Here is a 27,407-nt window from a genome sequence, read left to right as displayed (position 1 = left end):
TCAATTTATTTGTTCATGAAATGAAAGGCTAGACTAGTAGGCTCTGAGGGGTCCTTCCATCCTAAAAGTCTATGAAAACGACTATTAAATATTTGAATTTGAAAGACACGTGAATAATTTGGTTTTGAGACTGTTACAACATTGTAGGGCATAATTATCATTATCCCCTTACCTGTTGTATTTGAATTTAAAAACTGTATTTTGATTGTTCTTTATTTCCCTTTTTGTATTTCCTAAATGATATCAATGTGCTTATTTCCCATATGCATTTTCTGCAGCTCTAGGTTAGCCTGCTATAACAATTTTATGTGTGTTAACCCATATAATCTTGCCAGTATCACCATTTTGGAATCTACCAGGTGAAGAAGTTGGTAATTCTTAGAAGCTATCTAAGAACTTAGATTACCTTAGTTATCTTAGAAGTAAAATTAAGAAGCTATCCAGATTTATTTCCGGTACATTCCTAAGACCCAGAATTTTCTCTTTCAGGTGGAGCTTATTTGCCTAGGAAAGGAACAGGTGTAACATTCAACCATTCTGTGGGAGCTGAATGAATGGGATGAAATCTAATTACCTGACAGTTTTTTCCAGTGTAGCCCAATGGGCAGATGCAGCGGTAGGTACCCAGGCCATCAACACATACTCCTTCATTCAGGCATGGATGAGAGTTGCATTCATTGATCTCATGGAGGCAGAAGGAACCGGTGAAGCCCACAGGGCACAAGCAAGAGAAGGAGTTAATCCCATCGATACACGTGCCACCATTGAAACAGGAGCTGAGAAGCACACAGGAAAAACAACATCAGCTAGATAATCTGGATCCTCTGACCTGCTATTTAAAAAGTAAGGTTCCTCACATCTAAGATATTACAGAAGCAAATACTCCTGAGCACCTTTGGGTGCTCCTATATCCAGTAAACTCTACCTTTTTCCAAACAAGAATGGGCACCAATCAGCCTGAGTCTCAGCTTCCTTTCCACAACCAAAAAGATCTGAGGAGTATTCAAAAGTCTGAGCTTATTAGAGACTCCCAGAGAAAGTGAAGGCTTCCAGGTTTTACCCAGCCCTTCTGTAGCTCTCCATGTATCACATTTCATTTTATCTCTAAGTCAATTTAACTTATAAGGAACATATCAAATAAATAGCTCTTGATTCTATATTTCTTTATGGAAGAGAAACAAAACAAATTTGTTGATAATAAAAAAAAGAATCAAACCTCCAAGAAATTACTTAAAGAGGGATGACAAATCTGTAAAGAAGTAGGATTTTTTTGTCAACTGAAATTAATAAGAGACCAAAAGGAGCTGAAATAGAATTATAGCTCTTTCTGTTCCCTGTGTAAGAAATAAATGATGATTCATCTCACTAAGTTTTTCAACCTCTGCCTTGAACTTGTAACTAGATGTCTACAAGGAATTAGAAACTAGAAAATAGGAGATGATGGTGTGGTAGGATCCCGGGAGATGCCTTCTGCGGCCCCTCAGTCCCAGTACAGTACCCTGTAGGTTCCTCCCCTTTCTCCCTTTTCCCATAAGACACTGCTGCCTGAGGACACGGGCTGCTCACCTCTCCGTGCACTCGTCAATGTTGTTCTCACAGTGGACTCCATCAAATCCCGCCTGGCACTTGCAGGTGTAACTGTTGACATAGTCAGAGCAGGTCCCTCCGTTCTTACAGGGCTCACTCAGACACTCATTCATGTCTGTCTGACACTTATCTCCAGTGAAGCCAGGAAGGCACAGGCAGGAGAAAGTATTCACTCCATCTACACAGGAACCTCCATTCTGGCAAGGATCTAAGCCATTGCACACAAGAATTAGAACTCTGAACAGCAGCATCCATTTAACCTTAGACTCATAAAAGTGAGTACCCTGAACTGAGCCACACTAACAACAGTAACAATTCTGACTTTTCTTTACATACATCTATTTTGCCCTGACTCCTCCATTTACAAAAATGAATGCAGTAACACTTGCCTGAGATTCTTAATAAGAATCTGTTTAATAGCTGGAAAGAACTTTACATGCATCACTGTTTTGCAAAATTAATACTCATAAAACTAGTCCCCTTGTGCTGATCAATCTTTTCTTTTCCTTTCCCCTCTTCCTTTCTTCCCTTTTTCTTCCTTCCTTTCTTGTTTTTGTTTGTTGTTTTTTAGATTTACATACAACTAGGAAACAAGCATTTTTAAATTTTAAATATCACATAGCTTGATCTTAGAGAACACTTTACAGCCATAACAGTTAATCAAGAAATTTTGAGCTATTATTATGGCACAGTCCTCTGCAACACAGACGGCACTCGAATCAGAACAAGAAAAGAAAGATGTGGCTCCTGGTCTTAAGGAACTTGAAATATAATTACAAGACAGGTCATAAACATAAAGAGAAAACTAAACACCAGGTGGGTAATGCAGCCCTTATTTTATAAGAGAGATATTTATACCTTAGTCATCTGCTAGGCTAATTTCATTCTAAGGCTCATTTGCAGTGTCTACTGGAATAACTCGAGAAGTCATATTATCCCTTCTTATACATAACAGTACACAGCTACTGTAATTTCTATAGCACCTTTCAAGCAACTCACAGTAATTTACTGAATAATTTTAAACTAGTTGCAAGTATTGTTAGTCCTACTTCAAATAGGAAAAAATGTTTAAATAGTAGAAATTTGATTGATATACTAATTAATGTGGGAAAGGAATCCAAATAGTTTGATCCCACTCCCTTAAATTTCTCCATCAGTTGTACCTTGGACATATTTTTTTCACCATTAGTCATATAATGTTGGAATTATTTGTCTATCTGTCTTTATTTCCTAAGAGACTATGAGTTTCATAAACGTAAGGTTTTATTTATATTGGCACTGTCAGCCCCTAGTATAGTGCCATCCATGTGATAATCTGAAATGATATATGCTGTGAATTAAGATGCCCTTATTCTTGATGCATTATGATAAGCTCGTTTGAAGTTTAATGATTTAATCACCACACAAGTAACTGAATACAAGCGGCCCCTCATATTCATGTGTTCCACAATCATGGATTCAACCAACCAAGGACAGAAGAAAAAAATTTTTTTTAAACCCAGAAAGTTCCAAAAGGCTAAACTTGAATTTGCCATGTACCAGCAAATATTTACATAGCACTTACATTGCATTAGGTATTACAAGTAATTAAGAAATGATTTACAGTATACAAGAGGATGTGCATAGGTTATATGCAAATACTATACCGTTTTATATAAGGGACTTGAGCATCTGCAGATTTTAGTATCCACAGGGGGTCCTAGAACCAGTACCCTCAGATACTGAGAGATGACTACTGATAAGTACATCACATGCATATGTTGAAACTACTGAAGCTGGATAAATAACCACTAGAAAGAAGTAGGCAGAACAATCCCTAAAGTTTACACTATGCTGAGCACAGTTCACATTCATACCAGTCAGAATGAAAAGATTCCCCTGAGATGTAAAGTGCCAAGTAGAGCATTCAGAGAAAAATAAAATTGTAAAACATTCACACAAATCTACAGTGACAGAGGTAGATCCCTAGTTGCCTGAGACAGGAAAAGTAAAAAGGAGGGTTAAGTTACAAGAGATGAAATACATTCGGGGGGATGAATGTGATCAGTATCTTAAATACTGGTTTCAGTTGTCGTATGTCAAAACTTACTGGACTGATTCATTTAAATTCTGGCAGTGTGTTGTATACTTAATTATACTTCAAGAGATCTGCTTTTTATTAGAACCTTTCATAGCATTGTCCCCACTTTGACAATGTACAAAAATCAGTAAGGCAATGCTTAAAAGTGACTCCCGTGTATTAACTACTAAAGCCACTAGCTTCAAAATGAAGATTTTTAAAATATGAAGATTAAAGACAGGTGATAAACTATTGGATGGCCAGCCTCAGCACCGAGAGGCAAGTGCCCCCACAAAGTCCTCCTCTGCTCCCCTGGCTCTGATCTCCCCCAGGGGTGCAGGAGCAGGCTGGCGTACTCACTGGCAAGGCAGTCATCAATGTCCTCCTCACAGTCCATGCCACTGAAGCCTGGAGGACATTCGCACATGTAGCTGCCCTGGGTGTTATGGCAGAGACCGTGGTTCATGCAGGGCTTGGAGACACACTCATCAATGTCGATGGTACACCGCTGACCTGGAAACAAAGGGGCAATGAACGGTCCAGTCTTTGGAAGTCGATTCCCACACAGAAATTTATGTGGGGGCTGAGCTTTAGCTAGGGTAGGTGGAGGTACTGCAAGGATATTCTGTTTGGTCTCCTGCTTTGGGAAGTTCCTTCAGGTTTCTGTGCCCCTAGCAACCTGCCGCCCAGATGCTAAAATTCTACATAGAACATCCTAGTTTCAGACTCTGGTTGGAGTCTTCTAGCCACTAGGGGGCGGCAAAGACATGTAAAATGGAAAGTCTTTCTAAAACATTCCAGTTAGCAGCTTCAGCTTTTATACAAGGCCTGTGTTCTTGACAAAAAAGGGCAAGCCTCAAAAGATAGATCCTCCGTGTCATCAAATAACCAGATCACTCTGTTAAATGCTCTTGGTTTCTACATTCTGACGCTGTTACCTTGCCAGCCAGGAGCACACAGGCAGGTGTAACTCTCAAAATTTGGTGCCTCTTTGCAAACACCAGCATTCTCACAAGGGTTTGGGGAACAGGGAGCCAATACGGTCTGACAGTTCTTGCCTGTAAATCAAATGGTAGAGTTTATTATAGAGAAAAAGTCCAAGGAACTGAGATTTCCCCAAATTCTATACCAAAGGATGCTTTCCAAATTCAGATCTAATATAATGAATAAGCTTCGGGATCTGCGAGACCTACAGATCTTTGTGCCTTGGATCCGATGTGATAACTCACAGTGTGATCTCAGGCAAGTTATAGTCTCTGAGCTTCCACATAAATAAGATGGGAATTAGGATGGTATGTAACTCATAGAGGCTTTTTGTGGATTAAATGAAAAAATGTTTACAAAGTCCTTATTAGCATAGGGCCCAGCACATTGAGTAAGGACTCAACAACTGCTGGGCTGCTGTCATCTTCATGTTATTATCACAAGTAGTTATGTGGATTTAGAAACTGACATCAATCAGGTGTGAGAGTTTTTGCATCTTCATAGCTAAGATTCAGCTACTCAGAAGCTTAGCCACATAGATCCACCTTGCAGAGAAGTAACGACACAGCCTCCTACTCTTAAAACCTCTGTAGGCCTGTTCCAAAAGGCAATGGGGTTGGTCAGAGGGCCATCAGAGGTGGAAACCAGTGAAGTGATACTAATTATCTAGTAACATCTCTCCTTATTTCAACATCAAAACATGACATTAATAGTTGCCCACCAACATTTCCTACCTTAGCATACTGAATATAAGATTCCAGAAAAAAAATAAAAAGAATACTTTCATTAAAAGGGAGATGGGCTTTTTCCAAGACGGTGGAGGAGTAGGAGGACATGGAGTTTCTCTCTCCCCACAAATGTATCAAAAATACATCTACACGTGAAGCAGTTCCCACAGAGCACCTGCCGAACACTAGCAGAGGACCTTGGACACCTAAAAGGACAAGATAGATCCCCACATCATGGGTAGGGTGAAAGAAAGAAGGCAAAGGAAGAGGAGAGGACGCAGGGTGATACCTGCACCCCTCGGGGTGCGGGGGGAGGCTGAAGGTATGGAGAGGTCCCTGCGTCTGGGGAAGGCCTCTTACCAGCAGGGAGACGAGCTGGAGCAGAGGGGAGCCTTGGGGGTTCAGAGGATAGTCCAGGAGCTGGTCTGTGACAGACAGGACAGAGTGAGACCTACACAGATGGTCCATGCCACGGCCCTGCACGCCCCAGCCTGAGATAGGTGTTTGCCAGTGCGCATGGGTGCTGGGTGCTGGGTGCTGGAATGTGGGGTTTGGAGAGCAGACCCGGGGAGGGGCCTGCTGTTGGTTTGTTAGGGAAATTAAATGGATGTAGTCTTGTCTTGTTCAGGCTTGAGAGACAAAGAAAGCAGAGCAGGCCTCTGACCTGGCTTCTGACCTGCCTGGACACTTCCTTGACTACCTTCCTGTGGTGAGTGCAAGTTGCATGGCACCAAAGATGAGAAGGGGGCAGGTCCTGGAATTGTTGAGCCCCTGGAGGAGGTCTGGCCAACCATACCAGGGGCTTAACAACATTCCAAGATTTACCAGATAAAACAAATGGCACTGTAAAAAAAAAAAAAAAAGATTAAACCAGAGCTGCAATCTGCTCTCAGACTGATGACAATATCAGTCTGTGGCCTGGGATTAAAAGTAGGAACGCCCAACCTACAATTCTGAAGTCCCCCCCATGGAGCAGATGTGCTACCTGGGACCTTTTTCTAATTGGGGCTCCAGACTACTGTCACACAGGACTTCCCAGCACTGTTTGAGTCTGGATATCAGTCAAAACCCAATTTGGTGATATATGGACTGTTACTTTTCTTTACTGTTCTATTTTTCTTTTCTTTTAATGATTGTTTATTAAAAGTAATATAGGTAATTCTCTATTAGATATTGAAATTATTTATTTGTGTATAATGAGTGGTTTCTTTTGTTAACAAATGTTTTGAACCTAAGGTGAAATTTTAACTTTTGGCAAAACATGGTTGTGAGGAGACAGCCTGAGAGGGTGGGGTTGCAGAGCTCTGCAACTGAGAATGCTCGTGGAGGAAGCCTGGACAACCACAGAAATGAAGCACCATTGTTGAGTAATGCACAAGGGGTGAGGTTGCCATTGTAGGCTCTCTCCTCATATACCAACCCCTGCCTCCAGAGCACTAGAGAGGGCTCCTACCGAGGCTGGCTTGCACATCCCTGTCACTGCCTCCTCTGTTGCCCCTCCTCAAACTGTGTGACCAGCTCACCCCTATCGCCATGTGAAGGGTACCCATGTTCCAATCCCTACCCAGCACCCTCCTACCTGGGCAGCATGCAGTGCCAAGAATACTGTACCTTGTGAGCCCACACAACAGGCATAAAGGGACACAACAGAGCACATTCACAGGTGAACAGCCCCAGAGAAAGAATACTCAGTGGCTTCTCTCCAGTGGAAATGCTCTAATCCTCATACCACAAATCAGAAACACAGCTAAGAAACAGATCTAGGGGCTTCTACTCCAACAAACAGAGAGCAGATTCTGTCTCTAACAGGGCAATGACAGCCACAGAGCAAGGGGAGGCCCTGCTCAATATCCAGTGCAGGCTCTTGTCATAACATCAATCAAACTCCTTTTCAAGGGGATAACAGCACAAGCTTCTGGACCAACCAGAAGCAAGAGGGGCAGACACCGGAAGCAAGAGGAATTATGATCCTGCTACCTGCAGAAAAGAGACCACAAACACAGTAAGTCTGACAAAATAAAAAGACAAAGAAACATCTAGCAGATGGAAGAGCAAAATAAAAATCTAAAAGAACAACTAAATAAAGAGGAGATAGGCAATCTACCTGAAAAAGAATCCAGAATAATGATAGTAAAGATGACTCAAAACCTCAGAAAAAGAATGGAGGCACAGATCAAGAAGATACAAGAAATGTTCAACAAAGACCTAGGAGAACTAATGAACACACAAGTAGAGATGAATACGAGAACTGAGATGAAAAATACACTAGAAGGAATCAACAGCAGAATAACTGAGGCAGAAGAAGGGATAAGTGACCTGGAAGACGGGATGGTGGAAATCTCTGTGGTGAAACAGAAGAAAGAGAAAATAATGAAAAGAACTTTCCTGGCAGCCCAGTGGTTAAGACTCCACTCTTCCATTGCAGGGGGCAAAGATTCAATCCCTGCTTGGGAAACTAAGATCCTGCAAGCTGCAGGGTGTGGACCAAAAAGGTCAATATGAAATATATATATATAAGTAATATTTAAAAAAAAAAAAAAGAAATGAACACAGTTTCAGAGACCTCTGGGAAAACATTCAATGCACCAGTATTTAAATTATAGGGGTCCAAAAAGAAGAAAAAGAGAAAGAACCTGAGAAAATATTTGAAGAGATTACAGTTGAAATCTTCCCTAAAATAAGAAAGTGGTCACCCAAGTCCAGGAAGCACAGACAGTCCCATTGAGGATAAGCCCAAGGAGAAACATGCCAAGACACACATTAATCAAACTAACATAAATTAATACAAAGAAAAAGTATTTAAAGCAACAGGGGAAAAACAACAAATAACATATAAGGGAATCCCCATCCCCATCAGCTGACTTTTGTAGCAAAAACTCTGCAGGCCAAAAGGGAGTGGCATGATATATTTAAAGTGACAAAAGGGAAAAACCTACAATCAAGAATACCCAGCAAGGTTCTCATTCCAATTTGACAGAGAATCAAAAGCTTTACAGACAAGCAAAAACTAAGAGAATTCAGCACCACCAAACCAGCTTTATAACAAATACTAAGGGAAATTAATTCTCTAGGCAGGAAACACAAGAGAACAAAAGAGGAAAGGGAAAAAAAAGGGACCTAAAAAAACACCCCTCAAATTAAGAAAATGGCAATGGAATATACATATCGATACTTATGTAAATGGATTAAATGATTCAACCAAAAGCCACAGACTGGCTAAATGGCAACAAAAACAAGACCCACATATATGCTGTCTACAAGAGACCCACTTCAGACCTAAGGACACACACACAGAGTAAAAGTAACAGGATGAAAAAAGATATTACACACAAATGGAAATCAAAAGAAAGCTAGAGTAGCAATACTTATATCAGACAAAACAGACTTTAAACAAAGACTGTTACAAAAGACAAGGAAGGACACTACATAATGATCAACAGATCAATCCAAGATGATATAACAATTGCAAATATATAGGCACCCAACATAGGAGCACCTCAGTATACAAAGCAAATGCTAACGGCCACAAAAGCAGAAATCAACAGTAACACAATAATGGTGGGGAACTTTAACACCCATAATACCAAAGGACAGGTCATCCAGACAGAAAATTAATAAGTAAACATAAGCCTTAAATGGCACATTGGATCTGATAGACTTAATTGATATTTATAGGACATTCCATCCAAAAGCAGCAGAACACACTTTCTTCTCAAGTGCACAGGGAACATTCTCCAGGATAGAGAGCAACTTGGGTCACAAATCAAACCTCAGTATATTTAAGAAAACAGAAACCACATCCAGCATCTTTTCCAAACACAACACAAAGCAACTAGAGAAAGAAGAACAGACAAACTCCCAAGTAAGTAGAAGGAAAGGAATCATAAGGATCAGACAAAAAACAAATGAAATAGAGACAAAGAAAACAACAGCAAAGATCAATGAAACTAAAAGTTGGCTCTCTGAGAAGATAAACAAAATTGATAAACTTTTAGTAAGAGTCATCAAGAAAAAAAAGGAGTCAAATCAATAAAACAGAAATGAAAAAAGAGAAGTTACAATGAATACCATAGAAATGCAAAGAATCGTAAAAGACTACAATAAGAAACTATACACCAATAAAATGAACAACCTAAAACAAAGGGACAAATTCACAGAAAGGTACAAACTTCTGAGACTGAACCAAGGAGAAACAGAAAATATAAACAGACCAATCACAAGAACTGAAATTGAAACTGTGATTAAAAATCTTTCAACAAATGAAACTCCAGGACCAGATGGGATTTATCCCAAGGATGCAAGGATTTTTCAATATCTGCAAATCAATGTGATACTCCACATCAACAAATTGAAGAATAAAAGCCATAAGATTATCTCAATAGATGCAGAAAAAGCTTCTGACAAAATTCAACATTCCTTTATGACAAAAACTCTCTAGAAAGTGGGCATAATGGGAACCGACCTCAACATAATAAAAGCCATATACACCAAACCCAAAGCAAAAGTCATTCTCAATGGTGAAAAACTGAAAGCCTCTCCTCTAAAATCAGGAATAAGACCAGGATGTCCTCTCGCCACTATTCAACATAGTTTTGGAAGTTCTAGCCACAGCAATCAGAGAAGAAATAAAAGGAACCAAATCTGAAAAAAAAAGAAGTAAAACTGTCACATGTTTGCAGGTAACATGATATGATACATAAAGAAACCCTAAAGACACTGTAAGAAAACTATTATAGCTCATCAATGAATTTGGTAAAGTTACAGGATACAAAATTAATATACAGAAACATGTATTTCTAGACACTAACAAGAAAGCTCAGAAAGATTATCAAGGAAACAATCCCATCTACCATTATATTAGAAAAAATAAAGTACCTAGGAATAAACCTATCTAAGGAGGCAAAACACTTGTATGCAGAAAACTATAAATATTGATGAAAAAATCAAAGATGACACAAACAGATGGAGAGATATACCATGTTCTTGGATTGGAAAATTACTATTTTACCCAAGGCAATCCCTATCAAATTACCCATGGCATTTTTCACAGAATTAGAACAAAAAAAAATTTACAATTTGCATGGAAACACAAAACACCACAAATAGCCAAAGCAATCTTGAGAATGAAAAATGGAGCTGGAGGAATCAGGTTCCCTGACTTCAGACCATGCTACAAAGCTACAGTTATCGAAACAGTATGGTACTGGCACAAAACTAGAAATATAGATCAATGGAACAGGCTGGAAAGCCCAGAAATAAACTCACACACCACTGTCACCAAATCTATGACAAAGGAGGCAAGAATATACAATGGAGAAGAGACAGCCTCTTCAATACATGGTACTGAGAAAACTGGACAGCTATATGTAAACAAATGAAATCAGAACACTCCCTGCATTATACATAAAAATAAACTCAACATGGATTAAAGACCTAAGTGTAAGGCAGGATACTATAAAACTCTTAGAGGAAAACATAGGAAGAACACTCTTTGACATAAATCACAGCAAGATTTTTTTGATCCACCTCCTAGAGTAAGGCTTCCCTGATAGCTCAGTTGGTAAAGAATCCGCCTACAGTGCAGGAGACCCTGGTTCAATTCCTGGGTCAGGAAGATCCCCTAGAGAAGGGATAGGCTACCCACTCCAGTATTCTTGGGTTTCCCTTGTGGCTCAGCTGGTAAAGAATCTGCCTGCAATGTGGGAGACCTGCGTTCAATCCCTGGGCTGGGAAGATCCTCTGGAGAAGGGAAAGGCTACCCACTCCAGTATTCTGGCCTGGAGAATTCCATGGACTGTATAGTCCATGGGGTCGCAAAAAGTCGGACACGACTGAGAAACTTTCACTTTCACTTTCCCAGAGTAACGAAACTGAAAGCAAAAACAAACAAATGGGACCTAATTAAACTTAAAAGCTTTTGCACAGCAAAGGAAACCAGTAAACAAAATGAAAAGACAACCCTCAGAATGGGAAAAAAGTATTTGCAAATGAAGCAACTGACAAAGGCAAATTTCCAAAATATACAAACAGCTTATGTATCTCAATATCAAAAAAAAAAAAAAAAACCCAAACCACTTCAATCACAAAATCGGCAGAGGATCTGAATAGACATTTCTCTAAAGAAGATATATAGATGGCTAAGAAAAGCACATGGAAAGATGCTCAACATCACTAATTATTAGAGAAATACAAATCAAAACTATAATGAGGCATCACCTCACACCTGTCAGAAAGGCTATCATCAAAAAATCTACAAACAATAAATGCTGGAGAGGGTATGGAGAAATGGAACACTCCAACCCTATTGGTGGGAATATAAGCTGGTACAGCCACTATTGAGAACAATATGGAGGTTCCTTAAAAAAGTTAAAACAGAGCTACCATATGATCCAGCAATCTCACTTGTGGGCATATAACCATAGAAAATCATAATTCTAAAAGATACATGTACCCCAGTGTTTATCGCATCAATATTTGTAATAGCCAAGACACTGAAGCAATTTAAATGCCCATCAACAGAGGAATGGATAAAAAATATGTGGTATATATATGCAGTGGAATATTATTCAGCCTTAAAGAGGAACAAAATAATGCCATTTGCAGCAACATAGATGGACCTAGAGATTGTCATATGGAGTGAAATAAGTCAGACAAAGACAAATACCACATGATATCACTTTATAGCTAGCATCTAAAACAAGGGTACAAATGAACTTAGTTACAAAACAGAGTTACAAATGTAGAAATCAACCCTATGGTTACCAAGGGGAGGGGAGGTGTGAATTAGAGACTGGGATTGATATATACACACTACTGTATATAAAACAGATAACCAGTAAGGACCTACTATAAAGCACAGGAAATTCTATTCAATACTCTGTAATGGTCTACATGGAAAAAGAATCTAAAAGAGCTCAAAAACAAACAAAGAGTTCACTTTGCTGTATACCTTAAACTAACACATTGTAAATCAACTATATTCCAATGAAAACTTTTTTAAAAAGGGAGATTAAGTTGTTTTGGAAGTCAAATTACAACACACATCTGTCAGAATGGCTATCATCAAAAAGTATACAAATAAAATATGCTGGTAAAGATGTGAAGAAAAGGAAACTCTTGATGCTATTGGTTGGAATGTAAACTAGTGCAGCCATCATAGAGAACAGTATGGATGTTACTCACGCTAAAAACAGAACTACAATATGATCCAGCAATTGCATTCCTTGGTATACATCTGAAGAAAATGAAAATACTAATTCAAAAAGATACATGCGCCTCAATGTTCAAATCAGCATTAGGTTATTTATAATGGCCAAGCTATGGAACCAACCTAAGTATCCATCAACAAATGAATGGATAAAGAAGATGTGATTTGTGATTCTCTCTGTCTCTCTCTCTCTCTCTCTCACACACATACATACAAACAAGAATATTACTCAGCAATAAAAAAGAATGAAATTCTGCCATCTGCATCATGGATGGACTTAGAGGGTATTATGATTAGTGAAACAAGTCAGACAAAAAGACAAATACTGTATGTTATTACTTATCTGTGGAATCTAAAAAACAAAACAAGCAAATGAATATAATAAAATAGAAACAGCCTCACAGGTATAGAGAACAAACTGCAGTTAATAGCAGGAGATGGAAGGGGGAGGACCAAGGTAGAGATGGGGGACTAAGAGATAGAAACTACTAGGCCTAAAATAAATAATCTACATGGATACAGAACAGGTAATGCAGCTATTATTTCATAGTAAGTTTAAATGGAGTATAATCTTTAAATATTTGAATCTCTATAGTGCATACCTGCAACTAATACAATGTTGCAACAAAATAAATAAATAAGGTCAAGTAACAACTAACTCAATTTAAAATTTTATCCTAAAATTTTGCATTCAAAAAGAAAAAAATATTACCACAAATTTTCATCAATGTCTCCAACCAGTTTTTCTTTTCTTAAAAGGTTCTTTTTGATGTGGACCATTTTTTGTGCTGCTGCTACATCACTTCAGTTATGTCCAACTCTTTGCGACTCCATGGACTCCTCTGTTCATGGGATTCTCCAGGAAATAATACTGGAGTGGGTTGCCTTTCCCTTCTTCAGAGGATCTTCTCCATGCATGGATCAAACCTGTGTCTCTTATGTCTCCTGCACTGGCAGGTGGGTTCTTCCCCAATAGTGCCACCTGGGAAGTCCCACGACCACTGATAAAATTAATTTATTTATTTTTGGCTGCACTGGGTCTTTGTTGCTGCACACGGGCCTTGTGGCAAGTAGGGGCTACTCTCTAGTTGCAATGGGTAGTAGGCTTTTCATTGCAGGGCTCCTGTTGGGGAGCATGGGCTCTAGGCATATGGGCTTTAGAAGCTGTGGCATACGGGCTTAGCTGCCTCGAGGCACGTGAGATCTTCCCGGACCAAGGATCGAACTCGTGTCTCCAGCATTGGCAAATGGATTCTTAACTGCTGGACCATCAGGGAAGCGGAGAAGGCAATGGCACCCCACTCCAGTACTCTTGCCTGGAAAATCCCATGGACGGAGGAGCCTGGTAGGCTGCAGTCCATAGGGTCGCGAAGAGTCGGACACGACTGAGTGACTTCACTTTCACTTTTCACTTTCACGCATTGAAGAAGGAAATGGCAGCCCACTCCAGTGTTCTTGCCTGGAGAATCCCAGGGACAGCGGAGCCTGGTGGGCTGCCGTCTATGGGGTCGCACAGAGTCGGACACGACTGAAGCAACTTAGCTGTAGCAGCAGTAGCAGTAGCATCAGGGAAGTCCAATATGGACCATTTTTAAAGTCTTTATTGAATTTGTTACAAAATTGCTTTTGTTTTATGTTTTGGCTTTTTGGCCATGAGGCATGTGGGATCTTAGCTCCCAACCAGGTATCAAGCCTGCTTCTGTTGCACTGGAATACGAAGTTTTAACCACTGGATCACCAGGGAAGTTCCCCTAACCAGTTCTTAATGTGTCTGGTCAGAACAGTGGCTCACAAGGAAAGGCAACATTGCTTAGCTCCCTTCATGCTGGCCAAATTCAATGACACTCAGAACCCTTAGCAACACTCAGCACTGAAATTTTAATCTGTAATATCTAATATAATTTCCCAGAGTTCATGCATAGTAAATTCTTTTAGTAAGATCCTAATATGTAGAAAAACCAACAGCCAGCATATAGTCAGATACTCTTACAATGTTGAATAGCAAGAAGGCAAATATTTTCCCAATGAGCTATGTACCTTAGTCACATTCAGATAAGCCTATAATGTGTCAAAGCATAATGACACCTGCTTATATCTCCCTACTACCATCAATTCTCAGTCGTTATAGTTGTAAATTATATGATCTGCTCAGTTCCAACAAGTGTGATTGCTATTGCTATGGAATGACATTATTTAGACTGTCTTGGGATAGCTATGGATCTCCAATAATTGATTTTTTCAATCAGGATGGCTAAATGCAGTTTCTCTGCATGAATGTTTCTTCTAAAGAGGTGACAAAGACAGCAATGTAGTATCAAGTCTTTCAGGTAAAAGAGTCATGCATCTGGCCACTCTAAACAGCCTAGAGTCACTAGCAACAGCTATTATCAACAGGCCAAGACTCCAGGGGAGTTGAGAACTCAGCCATGCTCCTGCCTGCATGCAAGGCACTGGAGAAACATGCAAAGCCATTAAATGGATGACATGAGGCAAGTGAGCCACACAAATACAACCAGTCACAAGATGGCAGTAATGAGGCAGGAGAATACAAAGAAATGTCCAAGCACACTCCTATAACACCACCTGAAACAAAGTCACCTGATATGAAATGAAGTCACATCCATGTCTTCTGTGTGTGTTCGCCATCCAAGGGGTAGTGCCTCTCTGCAGAGGACGCAGTGGCAATGAATGTGAGGAGAGGAATGACAGTTAAAGAGGACAAGCTTTGGATTCAAAGACTTAGGGACAAATCTGAGATTTACTACTTACCTGTGTGACCTTCTGCAAGTAACCTCTCTTTGCTTCAGCCTCCTCATGTACAAAATGGTGATAGGAATAGGAACCTCTACTCTATAGAATTATTGTGAGCACTAGAGCAAATACTCCAAAATATATAAAGGGTCTGGCACATAGTAAATGACCCGATGAGTGGTAGCTGTTGTGTTGGCAAAACTAAGACCAAGAGCACAGGCCATATAGTCCATTCAGATAATGACTAAACCATCAGCTATGTATCAATTCAAGACATGTATAATTAAGAAAATTTTTTCAAGCCCTAAAAAATAAAGGCAAACAAGTATCCCCACCACTTGCATCTAGAGAGGCCACAGTGTTTTCTCAGAGAGGATGACCTAGACAGTGAGGGCAGGAAAGGTGATCAGGGAGTGATTCCTCAGGGCAGCATCACTGCCCCCACAGACCCCATGTCTGAGACTCCGAGGTTTGGAATGACAAGGCAAGACTGAGCATCCCTTCTGGCCCCTGGACCCCAGGACTCACCCGTGTATGGCAGCACACAGTGGCAAGTATAACCGCTTACGTCATCAAAGCAGGTTCCTTGGTTCAGACATGGATTCGAAGCACATTCATCAATATTCACCTGACAGTTATAGCCTGCAGACAGAAACGGGGAAAAATCAAAGACAGTGAAACCTCCTCAATATCTCAATTACTAAGCAATGCTCTCAGGGGTAAACATTAAACACCTCAGAAACTGCATTAATTTCTTCAGGCCACTGAAACACCTGTTCATTCATTTCAGTGTAAAATCCCTGACATACAGTCAGTCAGTAAAACTGCTTAATCAAAAAATGAATGGAAGAACAATATATTCTAATAGCTTGAAAGTTTAATGAATGTCCAAATACAAGTAATTTCTCTATAATTGACCAAGAAGTTCACTAGGGTAAAAAGCTACTGCTGTATCTAAATAGAAGCTTCTATACAAAGTATCTGGTCAGGGCTTAAAAACAGGGTATAAGTTATCAAGGGATAAAATATTTGAACAGTTAATCAAAGCTTCTTGATTTATGCCCACTTTTTCAAATGCACAGTATCTACCATCAATGTGGTAGTGCTTTCTGAAGTCACAAAGCTCTTCCCCCTGATCCAAAACACAAAATCTACTTCCACTATGAAAAAAAAGAAAAGGAAACATTCATGGGGACAGGACATTACCAAATGCCACCACCTTTATGCCTGCAGTAGGGCCTGACACAGAGTCTTAAAACTGAGGAACTAAAGCCACGTATAAAAAGAAAATAATGGTCTAAGAATATAGAAGTCTGAGTTCAAACTGTACTCGGTTAGTCACTAGACGTACGATTGTGAACTATTTTGATATTTATTTTGTTGATCAGCAAGTCTCAAAGAGACAAAGGAATAAAAGTGCTTTTAAATCTGTAAGTTTCTTTACAGATGTTATATATCTGAATGTCAAAAAGTTAATGACTAAAGTATGATCTTAGAAAAATCTCAAGTTATCAAGTAAAGTGACACTGAAACATATTGCCCTGCCACGGTAGCCTGGCACAACTTTGAGTTGTGAAATAAATGACTATAGGGATCAAGGAGTACAAATATGTATGATTTACCCACAGGTTTCTCTCTCGAGAGTTAAAGAAAAAAGTGACAGGAGAAATATAACAGAGACAACTCAAAAAGTGATTTTACACAATACTCACTACTATGCATTTTTCCAGAAGGCCAGAGGTGACTATGTATCATCTAAGACTATCTCAATGTTTAAGAGAATTTGTTGGAAAAGTATTAAATACATGGATTGTCCCATGATATTATTGCTACAATTACAGTAAAACAAGATTTTCATTCTTCTACCAATATCTCTTTTGAATTATCATAGAATCAAGCCTACATTGGAGCTTACAATTAGAATACCCAATTAGAATGTCCAAAGTTGTATGAGTGGAGCTCTAGTTGCTGACCTTAAATGGTACTGTTTCAATAGCTCACCTCTCTGCTAGTCTGAAAATAGAATCCATGTTTAAATTTATTTATGTTTTTATGCTCCAACTGCCCTATAAATAATAAGCGCTCAAATTAAGTTTGCTATCTGAATGAGCAGGAAAAAGGGGAAAGAAAGTGAGTCAAGCGGTATGCACCAACAAAAAGGCAGAAAAAGGGCATAAAAATATGTACTTCTGCATCACCTTTAAAGCCCTTCTTGCAAGTGCAGCTGTATCCATTCACCAGATTGTCACAAGTTCCCCCGTTCTGGCATGGATTAGAAAGACATTCATTTTTGTCCACTTCACAGTTGATGCCAACCCAGCCTGCATCACAGAGGCACTTGTATCTGAAAGAAGACAGAAATAAGTTACTTTTGTGGTATGAATGTACAATTTAGTCACAGTTGAAATACAAAATTCTGAAGAAATGAAGGATCAAGGAGCTCCTGGGTGGGCTAATCTCATTTCTGTTCCTCTTCAAACCTGCACTTGGGGTTACCTTGTGAATCATGTGGGCCCATCTGGAGTATTTAGTAAACACAGCTTCCTGGCCCACAAAAATACTGGAAAAATTAAGTAAGTATAGTGGGCTTTCATATGTAAAGAGTGGTTGGTACAACAAATTGTGACAATCTGAAAGACGCATTGACATTGATAAATCTGCAGTTTCTTTTCTGCTAAATAAATGTAAAGAAACCTAAGATCACTTGTTTCTGGTGTAAAACAGATACTCAGAAAGCACGGTAGTATCAGAGACTCTAAGTGACCCTGAAGAGCTCCTGGGATGTCTGACTTCTGAGACATGCTTTGTTCTGACCTGAAACCCTGCTCCCAGAAAGCACCAAGGGTATTGAGCAGGAAATGAAACAAAAATGAAGGTACCTGAAATGTATGCATATTGTTCACAGTTTGAACACCATTAGCACTTAGAGTGTGATATTGGGAGGTAACAGCCTCCTTGTCTGGTGATTCTTTTTTGAAAAAAAGTAAATGGGTTGGGATGCTTTGAAGGCTGCTATACTCTGAAACAGGAATACTGAGTTAATTCATCTTGGAAATCACTTGATGTCCCATTTACCTCTAAACGTACTCTTCATTCTTTCACCTGTTGTAAGCATGGCAAATGCTAAGTCCCGGCCAAAGTCCCATCCTCTGGCAGGCATAGCAAGAGCACAGGACTATTTCATGGAACCAAATGTCACACTCTGTGATTCTAGAAAATTACTTGCCAACACATTACACAACTCTCAGGGGCTTGCCAACTGTGAACACTTCATCAGGGCCGAGACTCTAGTTAGCTGAGACCAGCTCTACTTCAGCGGTACCCACTGGTATCATTATGAAACAGAGTTGGGTTTTTTTTAAGTAGGAGGTTAAGTCAAATAGAATATCCCTCAGAACTCAATCTTGCAGTAAGTACTAAAAGCACAACAGCTAAAGACTCAGAAAATAACCCTGGACTCCTCCCATGTGCTCACTACCCACATGAGGAATGAAACATTCCTCCTTACCTTCCATCTACTCAGTCATGGAAGGCAGGGAAGACGTGCTGACTTGGAAGACTATGATGTGGATCACCAACCTCTTCAGCCTAGTCTCAGCTCAAGTCCTGACTGACTGCTTCAGGGTATGGCCAGTACTAAAACTCAACTGGCTCGCCACAGGTCAATAAGAAACGATGAATACGCAACAGCTACTCACCCAGTGAGGCCCCCAGTACAGTTTCCGTGGACACAGGGATTGCTCAGGCACTCGTTCACCTGTGAGTAGCAGCTGGGATGGTGGGGCCCCTCAGGGCAGATACAGCGGAAACCGTTCACATCATTGATGCACGTTGCACCCTTGCGACAGGGATTGGAGGCACACTCATCAATGTCAATGTTGCATCTCTGCCCTGTAGAGAAGGGGGACAGTTTCTGTCAAATCCAAAATGCTTAGGGAACAGAGCCAGGACCATGAGATCTATTGTGCAGATACCTTTATCTGCCTAGGCTATAAAATGCCGTGGGCACCAAATGTCAAGACTTAAGGAATAAGACATCCAATAGCACTTAGTGCCATGCAAGGAAGGAGCAGAGAGCATTGTACTTTGATAATTTAACAAAGTTAACAAAATACTGGAATGGTGTTGTAGGGTTTCGACATGTGTTTCTTCACTCCAGTTTAGAAATGGGGAAACTTTACATCAAATATTCAAAAAGAGAACATCAAATGCTGTCAAAGTTGGCTGCTCCTCTTGCTGCTGTTCAGAGAACTCTCAAGCTTTTATTATCACTGTTGTCAGCTGGTTTACTGCATTCATTTTTGTAAGAGTTAGTCAATCTTTTACATTTCTATACATGGTAAATCTCAATTAACAGGAATGTTCAGTGAGTGGGCTATTAATGATTAAGTTGCTTAAAAAGAAAACCCATTTGTTTTCACTTTTAGAATTGTATTAATCTATTTTCTGCCTCAGGAAGAAGAGAAATCTAAATATAATTTTATTGTTCTCTGATCATTGAGAAAACCATTCAGGGTCTCTCAATATAGACCAGTGGTTCTCAAATTTTAATGTGCAAGGATTGCTAAAAGTACTTGTTTTAAAAGAAAATCCTTACAGCTCCAAAGTAACATTTTAAATAATGTAGGTGTTTCAGATACTACATTTTGAGAAATTCTGATGTAGACAATTATTATTTCATCAAGTTATAATGTAAATGTTCAGAATATATGAAATTGAAATGAATATGTTCTTCCTCTAAAATATACCCAAGATTGCACTTTGAAAAGATGTCTGCTATAAAGTGGAATAAAGTATGCCAGTTACATAGGAGTTTTGCTTTGTTAAGTTTTGAATAAATGAGATTTAACTATATATTCCAAAATGATATAAAATTTTAAAATAACCCATAATTCTGTAAATGAGTGGTGACAAGCAACTGCTATGAAGGAATTATAAATTTCAAAGAATACAATTTTCTGATTCAGATAAAACCAGGCATTTTTATTTAAGAAAGAGTAACCCTGCAATTAGAACAGGAAATTCCAAATGAAATAGATACACACCCTTTTAAAGTATGGGTATTAACATTTTTTCACTCTCTACTGCTCTCTAAACCATTATTGTTGGTTCATGTGGTAAAAAACCCATAATCTGATAGTAGTTGCTGTTTTCCTTTTAAGTATTTTATTAATAACCAATTCTACAATACTACTTTCTTAGCTTCAACTTCTGATTTTTTTTTAGATGCTTGCCACTGGCACCAAGATAAGAGCCACAACACTTCAACTACAGCACTATCCTCTGTCTGAAATCCAGTGGAGAATGAGAGGAAAAAGCTTTTTCAATTCTGTCTTTTCTTGGGAAAAATCTTCTCAGAAGTCATCCTTCTCACATTTTCTTTATTTGCTTTTGAAGCTCTCAGCAGAATCAATTTCAAGTCATCTTTAGCTGAGAGGGTTAAGTGCCTCTTTGTGCAGTCTACCTGGTGAACTGACAGCTGCTTCGCTAGAAAATTCTCATCCTTTAAGTAGCATCGGAAACCCTAGCATTTCATGAACTCCCAGCACAAGGCTATGTACCTTGTTGGGCTCAGTAACTACTGAATGAGAAATTAGCCAATGTTTCTTATCTTGTAGGCAGGTGCCTAACAAATTAGTATTTAATGAATGAAAGCATGGTATAGTCCAGACTCAAGAGTCAAGTGTTGGATGTCAGAGGTTCCATATGTGAGTGCTGGTCATTCATTCAGCAATATTTTCTAAGTGCTCCCTGAGTGCTACACAGTTTTAGAAAATGCTGGCTAAAAAGACAATTAGGGAGGTGCCTGCCTTCTGGGAACTCACAGTCCTAACAGTGAGACTCACTAGCTAAGACCATGGACACATCAAGCTCTTTCAGTTGCCTAATTTGTTAAATGAGGATAATAAAAATTCCCTATCTACGTTTTTTTGTTAATTTTTAAATTAAGACATGATTGACATATAACATTGTGTAAGTTTAAGGTATATGATGTGTTGGTTTGATATATTTTATATACTGCAATATGATTACCTCCACAGAGTTAATTAACACTTCAATCATGTCACATAACCATCATTTCTTTTTGTGGTAAAAACAATTAAGATCTACTCTCTTAGCAATTTGAAAGTTTATAATGCAGTATTGCTGACTATAATCACTATGTTATTGCATTCAATCAGAACTTATTTATCTACTAGTTGCAAATTTGTACCCTTAAACAGTATCTCCCCAATCCCCTACCCTCCCAGCCTAGACCCTGATAGACACCATTCTACTCTCTGCTTTCAGGAGTTTTGGCTTTTTAATATTCTGCATTAAGTGATACCATACAGTATTTGTCTTTCACTGTCTGATTTATCTCATTTAATGTCCTCAAGTTCCATTCATGTTGTCACAAATGTCAGGATTTCCCTCTCTCTCATGGCTGAATAATATTCCATTGAATACATACAACATATCTCCTTTACTCATTCATCCACTGATGGACGCTTTGGTTGTTTTGATATCTTGACTATTGTGAATAATGCTGCTATGAACATGGGTGTGTGCAAATACCTCTTTGAAATATTGATTTCAATTTCTTTAGATACACAAGTGTAGAATTCCTGGACCTTATGGTGGTTCAATTTTTAATTTTTTGACAACTGCCATACTGTTTTCCCATAATAACTGTAACATTTTACATTCACATCAACAGTGCATGAGAGTTCCCTTTTCCCACACCCTCACCAGCACTTGTTATCTCTTATTTTTTTGATAACAACCAATCTTTCAGGTGTGACATGATATTTCACTATAGTTTTGATCTTCATTTTCCCAATGATTAGTGATGCTGAGCATCTTTCCCTGTACCTGTTGGCCATCTGTGTATCTTCTTTGGAAAAAGAATGCCCTTTGCCCATTTTCCCCCTGATTCTAAACATTTGTTTTCCTTCATCACTTATACTTTTTTGAATGTGTATACCTTGCTTTTGACTACATCCCTAGTCTTTAGTCATTTTCTGATGTACGCAGTCTGGGTTCCTGATCATACTTTAAATCCTTTTAAAGGCATGAACTTATTTTCTACCACTTTTCCCATAACCCAATGCTCCTCTGTGCTTAGCCGTGTGCCTTCGCTAATGGCTGGAGAACCAAAAGCAACTGCATGTTCAACATTTACAAATTTATAATTTATAAATATTTATTCACTTTATTCCTGATTAGAAAATCCTATAAGAGACTGAAAGAAAGACGAGATTGTAAACTTCGAATCTATTTTTTTTTCATTGAATTTGGTGATTTTATACAGCTGCATAATGACACTGTGATGAGGATTAGCTATATTGGTAGCTACTCATCATCTTTAGCCTTTCAAATGCTATTTGAAAGTCACTAGGGTTTGGTAGTTGTAAAGCTTTTAAAACCTCACCTGTTTCAGTTGATACTGGATTTCAAAATACAAATAATGATTTAAAGCCTAAAAATATAGTAAGAATGTGGTTAAATCATGTAGCTCTGAGAATCAGAGTGAACATTACCAGTATCTTATATCTGGAAATTATTGGGAATTTTCCAGTAATATTTTCTAAAATTGTGTTTCCCTACTCCTGACTAATGTGTTTTCATTTTTAAAGTGTTAGTCGCTCTGTCGTGTCCGACTCTTTGCAACCCCATGGACTGTAGCCCGCCAGACTCCTCTGTCCATGGAATTCTCCAGGCAAGAATACTGGAATGGGTTGTATAATTGACATATAACATTATATTAGTTTCAGGTATACAACATAATGATGTGATATTTGTGTATATTGAAAAATGATCACTACAATAAGTCCAGTTAACATCTGTCACTATATATAGTTACTGAATTTTTTTCTTGTTATTTGTCCAGTGGCACCCAACTCCAGTACTCTTGCCTGGAAAATCCCATGGATGGAGGAGCCTGATAGGCTGCAGTCCATGGGGTCGCTAAGAGTCGGACACGACTGAGCGACTTCACTTTCACTTTTCACTTTCATACATTGAAGAAGGAAATGGCAACCCACTCCAGTGTTCTTGCCCGGAGAATCCCAGGGACGGGGGAGCCTGATGGGCTGTCGTCTATGGGGTCGCACAGAGTCGGACACGACTGAAGCGACTTAGCAGCAGCAGCAGCAAAGAAGTCAACAAAATAATGGACATGAATTTGAAACTGAAAAAGTAGTTTATACAACTGAAAAGTAGTGTACTGAAGTGCCACATGATTTCTTACTTTTCCTATTCAATAAGTAAGTATAAAGTGGTCTGCAGGGAACAGAGAATTTTGTCCGGAAAAATAATTCCCTTAAATCTGTTCAAGCTGTTATTAAAATTGTACTAAAATGTTAACAGTATTAAAATAAAGGCAAGACTAAAACACCTTATATTTATGGGTCATGAGTATATAACACAGTGGCCTCTGATATTTTCAGCAACTGACTTAAAAAAATAAATAGAAAAAACAGACATAGAAAACAGTTCCAAGAACAGGGTACCACCCAGTAACCAAAACATTCCATTCCTTGGTTATGCAGTTTCATGCTACACCTTAAGTTTATTTTAGAATATTTTTAGCCTATGTCCTCCCTCCATGACCTTCCTGATTTGCTAAATGTTAAAAAGAGAGAGCATATGATTCACTGACATTTCCAAAAAATTTAAGTCGAGTCTAAGGCTTATATATCTAAAAAGAAACCACAGCAGGCACCCACTTATGCTGTCCAGTCAAGTGGCAGTGAGTATGAACTCTATAATAGAACCCCCCAGGGTGGAATGCTGGCCCCAGCGCATTGGTACTGTTACTTAAGCTCTCTGAATTCAGGGTTTCTCATCAATACTGTAGAAATAATAATAGCAGTGGCAATTAAATGAGATTAGGCACTTGATTTAATTCCTACCTCGAAACAAGGCCTTAATAAATGGTAGCCATTCTCTTCTTATTACCTATGTAAAAGAAGCACATATGCCATTCTGTCTGAAAGGACTTCAGTTGGCTGTCACTTAATGTTGGAGTAACATATTTCAGGATACAGAAGTACATCTGGCTCCACACCAGCAGTGCTGGGTACTAGATATGAGAGCTCTCATCATCCTGGTCTTCTGAGTGATATTCCAGTGAACAGAGATTACGGTGACCACGCAGGCCACAAACATTCCTCTCTCGTGTCCACCATCACACTAAGCAGTGCAAAGAATTGTGAAATACAGAGAGAGGTAAGTTCCCAGCAAGAAAGAGGCATCTCTTGGCTTTTTGACATCATAGTTTGAAAAGCTCCGTGGGAAGTTTCTCACATTGGTTGCAAATGACCACATGGTATTTAGGAAATGGTAACATCATTATGTAAGTGCCTTATTGTGTGTGGCATTGTCTAGAAAGAATGGGATTGGCACATTACACACCCTCTGATGGTGCCTTTGACAAACAGCTGTATCAGAAAGAGGCTTCATATTTCCTTGGTAGCTCCTAGTACTTTTTGATCAGGAAGGTAAAAGGTAAAGGTAATTAGCAACAAAAGAGATAAGAGAAAAGATGCATGTGAGTTTGTGTGTGTGCACACATGGTGCATATATAAATGTTCTAGCTGGGGGGTTTAATTAAGAAGAATTTGAGAAGAATTATAACCAATTTTATTTTAGTCACTTACTTTCTCCCTCCTGGAGAGAAAATAAAACCCACTATGCTAGCCAAAAATAGGTTGCTTTGCTAAGTTTTGACCTTACCCAAGTACTTATAAGAGGAAGTACTCAGAAAAAATCATATAAGGTGTTCATAGAATTTTACCTTGGCCATGCCTTTACAGAAGGCATTCACTACTAAGTATAGAAAAATTTGAAAGCTATGTAACTTAAGCACAGTGATGGAAAGTCATGGTTTGAAAAGAAACTCTTTTTAAGTAGCTATAAACACATGGCCTAAAAACCCTAACTAATGAAAAGTTTCATGTTACAGTTCAGGGAAGGCCTGTAAGTAGAAAACTGTGCCAGAGAAGCACAGAAACAACCTTCTAACCTTCCAAGAGACAAAGAAGTCAGATATATTTGAAAGTAGCTAACCTTTAGATGCCCTTTTCCCAAAGTGAGGGGGCTAAAGAAGGAGTCTCCCAACAAAAAGGACCATTACCTGTGAATCCTGGTGAGCAGACACAGCTGTAACGATTAACGCCATCCATACAGACTCCATGGACACACGGGTTACTTGCACAGTCATCAAAATTGATTTCACAATTAACACCTGCAAAGATGAAAGCAAAGAGAAACCGTGCAATATTAGCACAGAAATACCAATGATCTTTGTTTGTGATGCTGGGTGTTAAGAAATCTAATGAGTATCTAGCCAACCCTGAATACAGGAAAGTAGCATTTCTGAAAGTTCAGTCCTCCAGACCTTGTCAAAAGTATCATGAGGTCAAATGCTTATATTAATCACACTAAGCCACTATTTGTCTTTTTTATTGTGTTGGCATTTGCACTAATGTTACAAAAGCAATGGAGGCAATTAAAATAAATTAATTGATTAAAAAAAAAAAGTTCACCAGGCCCTGTGACAGACAGTCTTCAGAACCTGGCAACAGTTCTTCATGATGTATGCTCCATCAGGGCTGAGATTTTTACCTCTTTTGCCTCGAGCATCCAGAGCAGTTTATAGCATATGTTACCTCATTTTAAGTACAAATTAGGGATCCAAAGTTAATATACAGCTTCAATGACAATTAGATGAACTGATCCCTTTTACACACTGAAAAATTCTCAGTCACAGGCAGCAAGGAGTCTGTCATCACTTCTGCCTTAATTCTGAGGCTGACAGTTTTCTATGACCTTGAATATAAAGTGCTTCCTAATTTCAGAAACACTGAAGATTAAAAAAAAAAAAAATGTGTGGCTCAGCATTGAAGAAATCTGCAAGGCAGCTGACAGCCAGCAGGAGGCACAGTAAGAGCCGTATTGTGATTTGTTTAACCCCAGGGGTGGGACACATGGGCAAATGGTGAGATGAGAAGCATCCATGAACGATCTCACTAATGGGGCCCTGGTTAGCAAGCCAATGATTTGGAGTGGCATGAAAGGTCAGTGTGAATAGTGTAGGATGGATTAACGTGAGAAGAACACTGGGCAGGCCATGACATGGAGTTGGTTTAAAGAAATGGTGCCCAAGGCAAAGGACATGCCAGTAGGAATGAAAGCAAAAGGATGAATGTGAGAGGTCATAAGAGTTATAGTCTTTATCACTTGGAAACTGAGTCAATGAAGAGAATAAGGGAGAAGTCATGGAAATTCAGAGTTACCATACCTGCATGTCTAGGAAAATATAATACTCTTGACAGATGTCGTGAACGAGGAAGAGGAGTTGGTGTTGGAAGACAAAAATCCTGGTTTTGGATCTTTGAATTTAAAACATTAACTGCTTATGTAGGTCTTATTAATTGATCTCCATGGACATGATTGCTTTGGAATATCAGACTGTACCCAACCAAATTATTACCCAGTTCCCATATTTCCATCTTGATGATAAAGCTATGGCTTTAGATTACAATAAATATCTTACTGAAAAAAAAAAAGCAATGGACGTATGACTGCTGGCATCTTAGCAGGAATCCAGAAAGTGCCATCAAACTGTACTGTACTAGTGTTACTTTTATTCTTCACCTCCATGTACTCAGTTAAAACAATACAAAAAAGATAGTTTTACTTAAGAATGACTTTGATGAAGCTGCCAAAATTATTAACTTTATGATCTGATTATACCTTGACCCTCTGTTGTTTTGTGTGATGAAATAGAAAATACACATGAAGCCATTCTGTGGCATGCCAACATACATAGCAGTCTCCAGGAAAAGCAGTTGTGTGACTGAGTACGGAACTGAAACTGCAACTTTTTTCACAGAATCCCATTTTAATTGAAAGAGCAACTGACAGACAAACCAGGACTATTCAGACCTAAGTACCTAGCAAAAAGTTAAGTGAAAGAAACAAGCCTGCCATTTCAAGGAAAACAACTATGTGCTCCAGAGGTAAAATTTAACCTTTCATTAGAATTTTGGAACTTGTACCTACTACTATAAGCTTGATACTGACTGTTACTATTAAGGGCTAA

The 27,407-nt window shown here is 38.9% G+C and overlaps 1 protein-coding gene and 1 long non-coding RNA gene across 2 annotated transcripts in view; one reads left to right on the top strand and one right to left on the bottom strand.

Moving 5' to 3' along the window:
* LOC145504808 (uncharacterized) overlaps positions 1 to 1,365 on the top strand; it is a 74,622-nt gene extending 73,257 nt beyond the window's left edge. Inside the window, exon 3 of the long non-coding RNA XR_014052524.1 lies at positions 490 to 1,365. This is a non-coding gene — a long non-coding RNA (uncharacterized LOC145504808). The remainder of the gene's footprint in view (positions 1 to 489) is intronic.
* Positions 1 to 27,407, bottom strand: part of NOTCH2 (notch receptor 2) — a 176,475-nt gene that overhangs the window by 24,250 nt on the left and 124,818 nt on the right. The window contains exons 12-19 of the mRNA XM_081486126.1: positions 25,437 to 25,547; positions 19,015 to 19,207; positions 17,515 to 17,660; positions 15,845 to 15,958; positions 4,585 to 4,704; positions 4,007 to 4,159; positions 1,567 to 1,795; positions 575 to 776 (exon numbers count right to left, since the gene is read on the bottom strand). Coding sequence (XP_081342252.1) covers positions 575 to 776; positions 1,567 to 1,795; positions 4,007 to 4,159; positions 4,585 to 4,704; positions 15,845 to 15,958; positions 17,515 to 17,660; positions 19,015 to 19,207; positions 25,437 to 25,547 — 1,268 coding nt within the window. The remainder of the gene's footprint in view (positions 1 to 574; positions 777 to 1,566; positions 1,796 to 4,006; positions 4,160 to 4,584; positions 4,705 to 15,844; positions 15,959 to 17,514; positions 17,661 to 19,014; positions 19,208 to 25,436; positions 25,548 to 27,407) is intronic.

This window comes from Giraffa tippelskirchi, chromosome 5 (genome assembly GCF_054371585.1).
Source record: "Giraffa tippelskirchi isolate mGirTip1 chromosome 5, T2T-mGirTip1v1.2.pri, whole genome shotgun sequence".
Taxonomy (NCBI): domain Eukaryota; kingdom Metazoa; phylum Chordata; class Mammalia; order Artiodactyla; family Giraffidae; genus Giraffa; species Giraffa tippelskirchi.
Note: the sequence above shows the minus strand (reverse complement) of the source record. Positions and strands in the feature narration are given on the sequence as shown.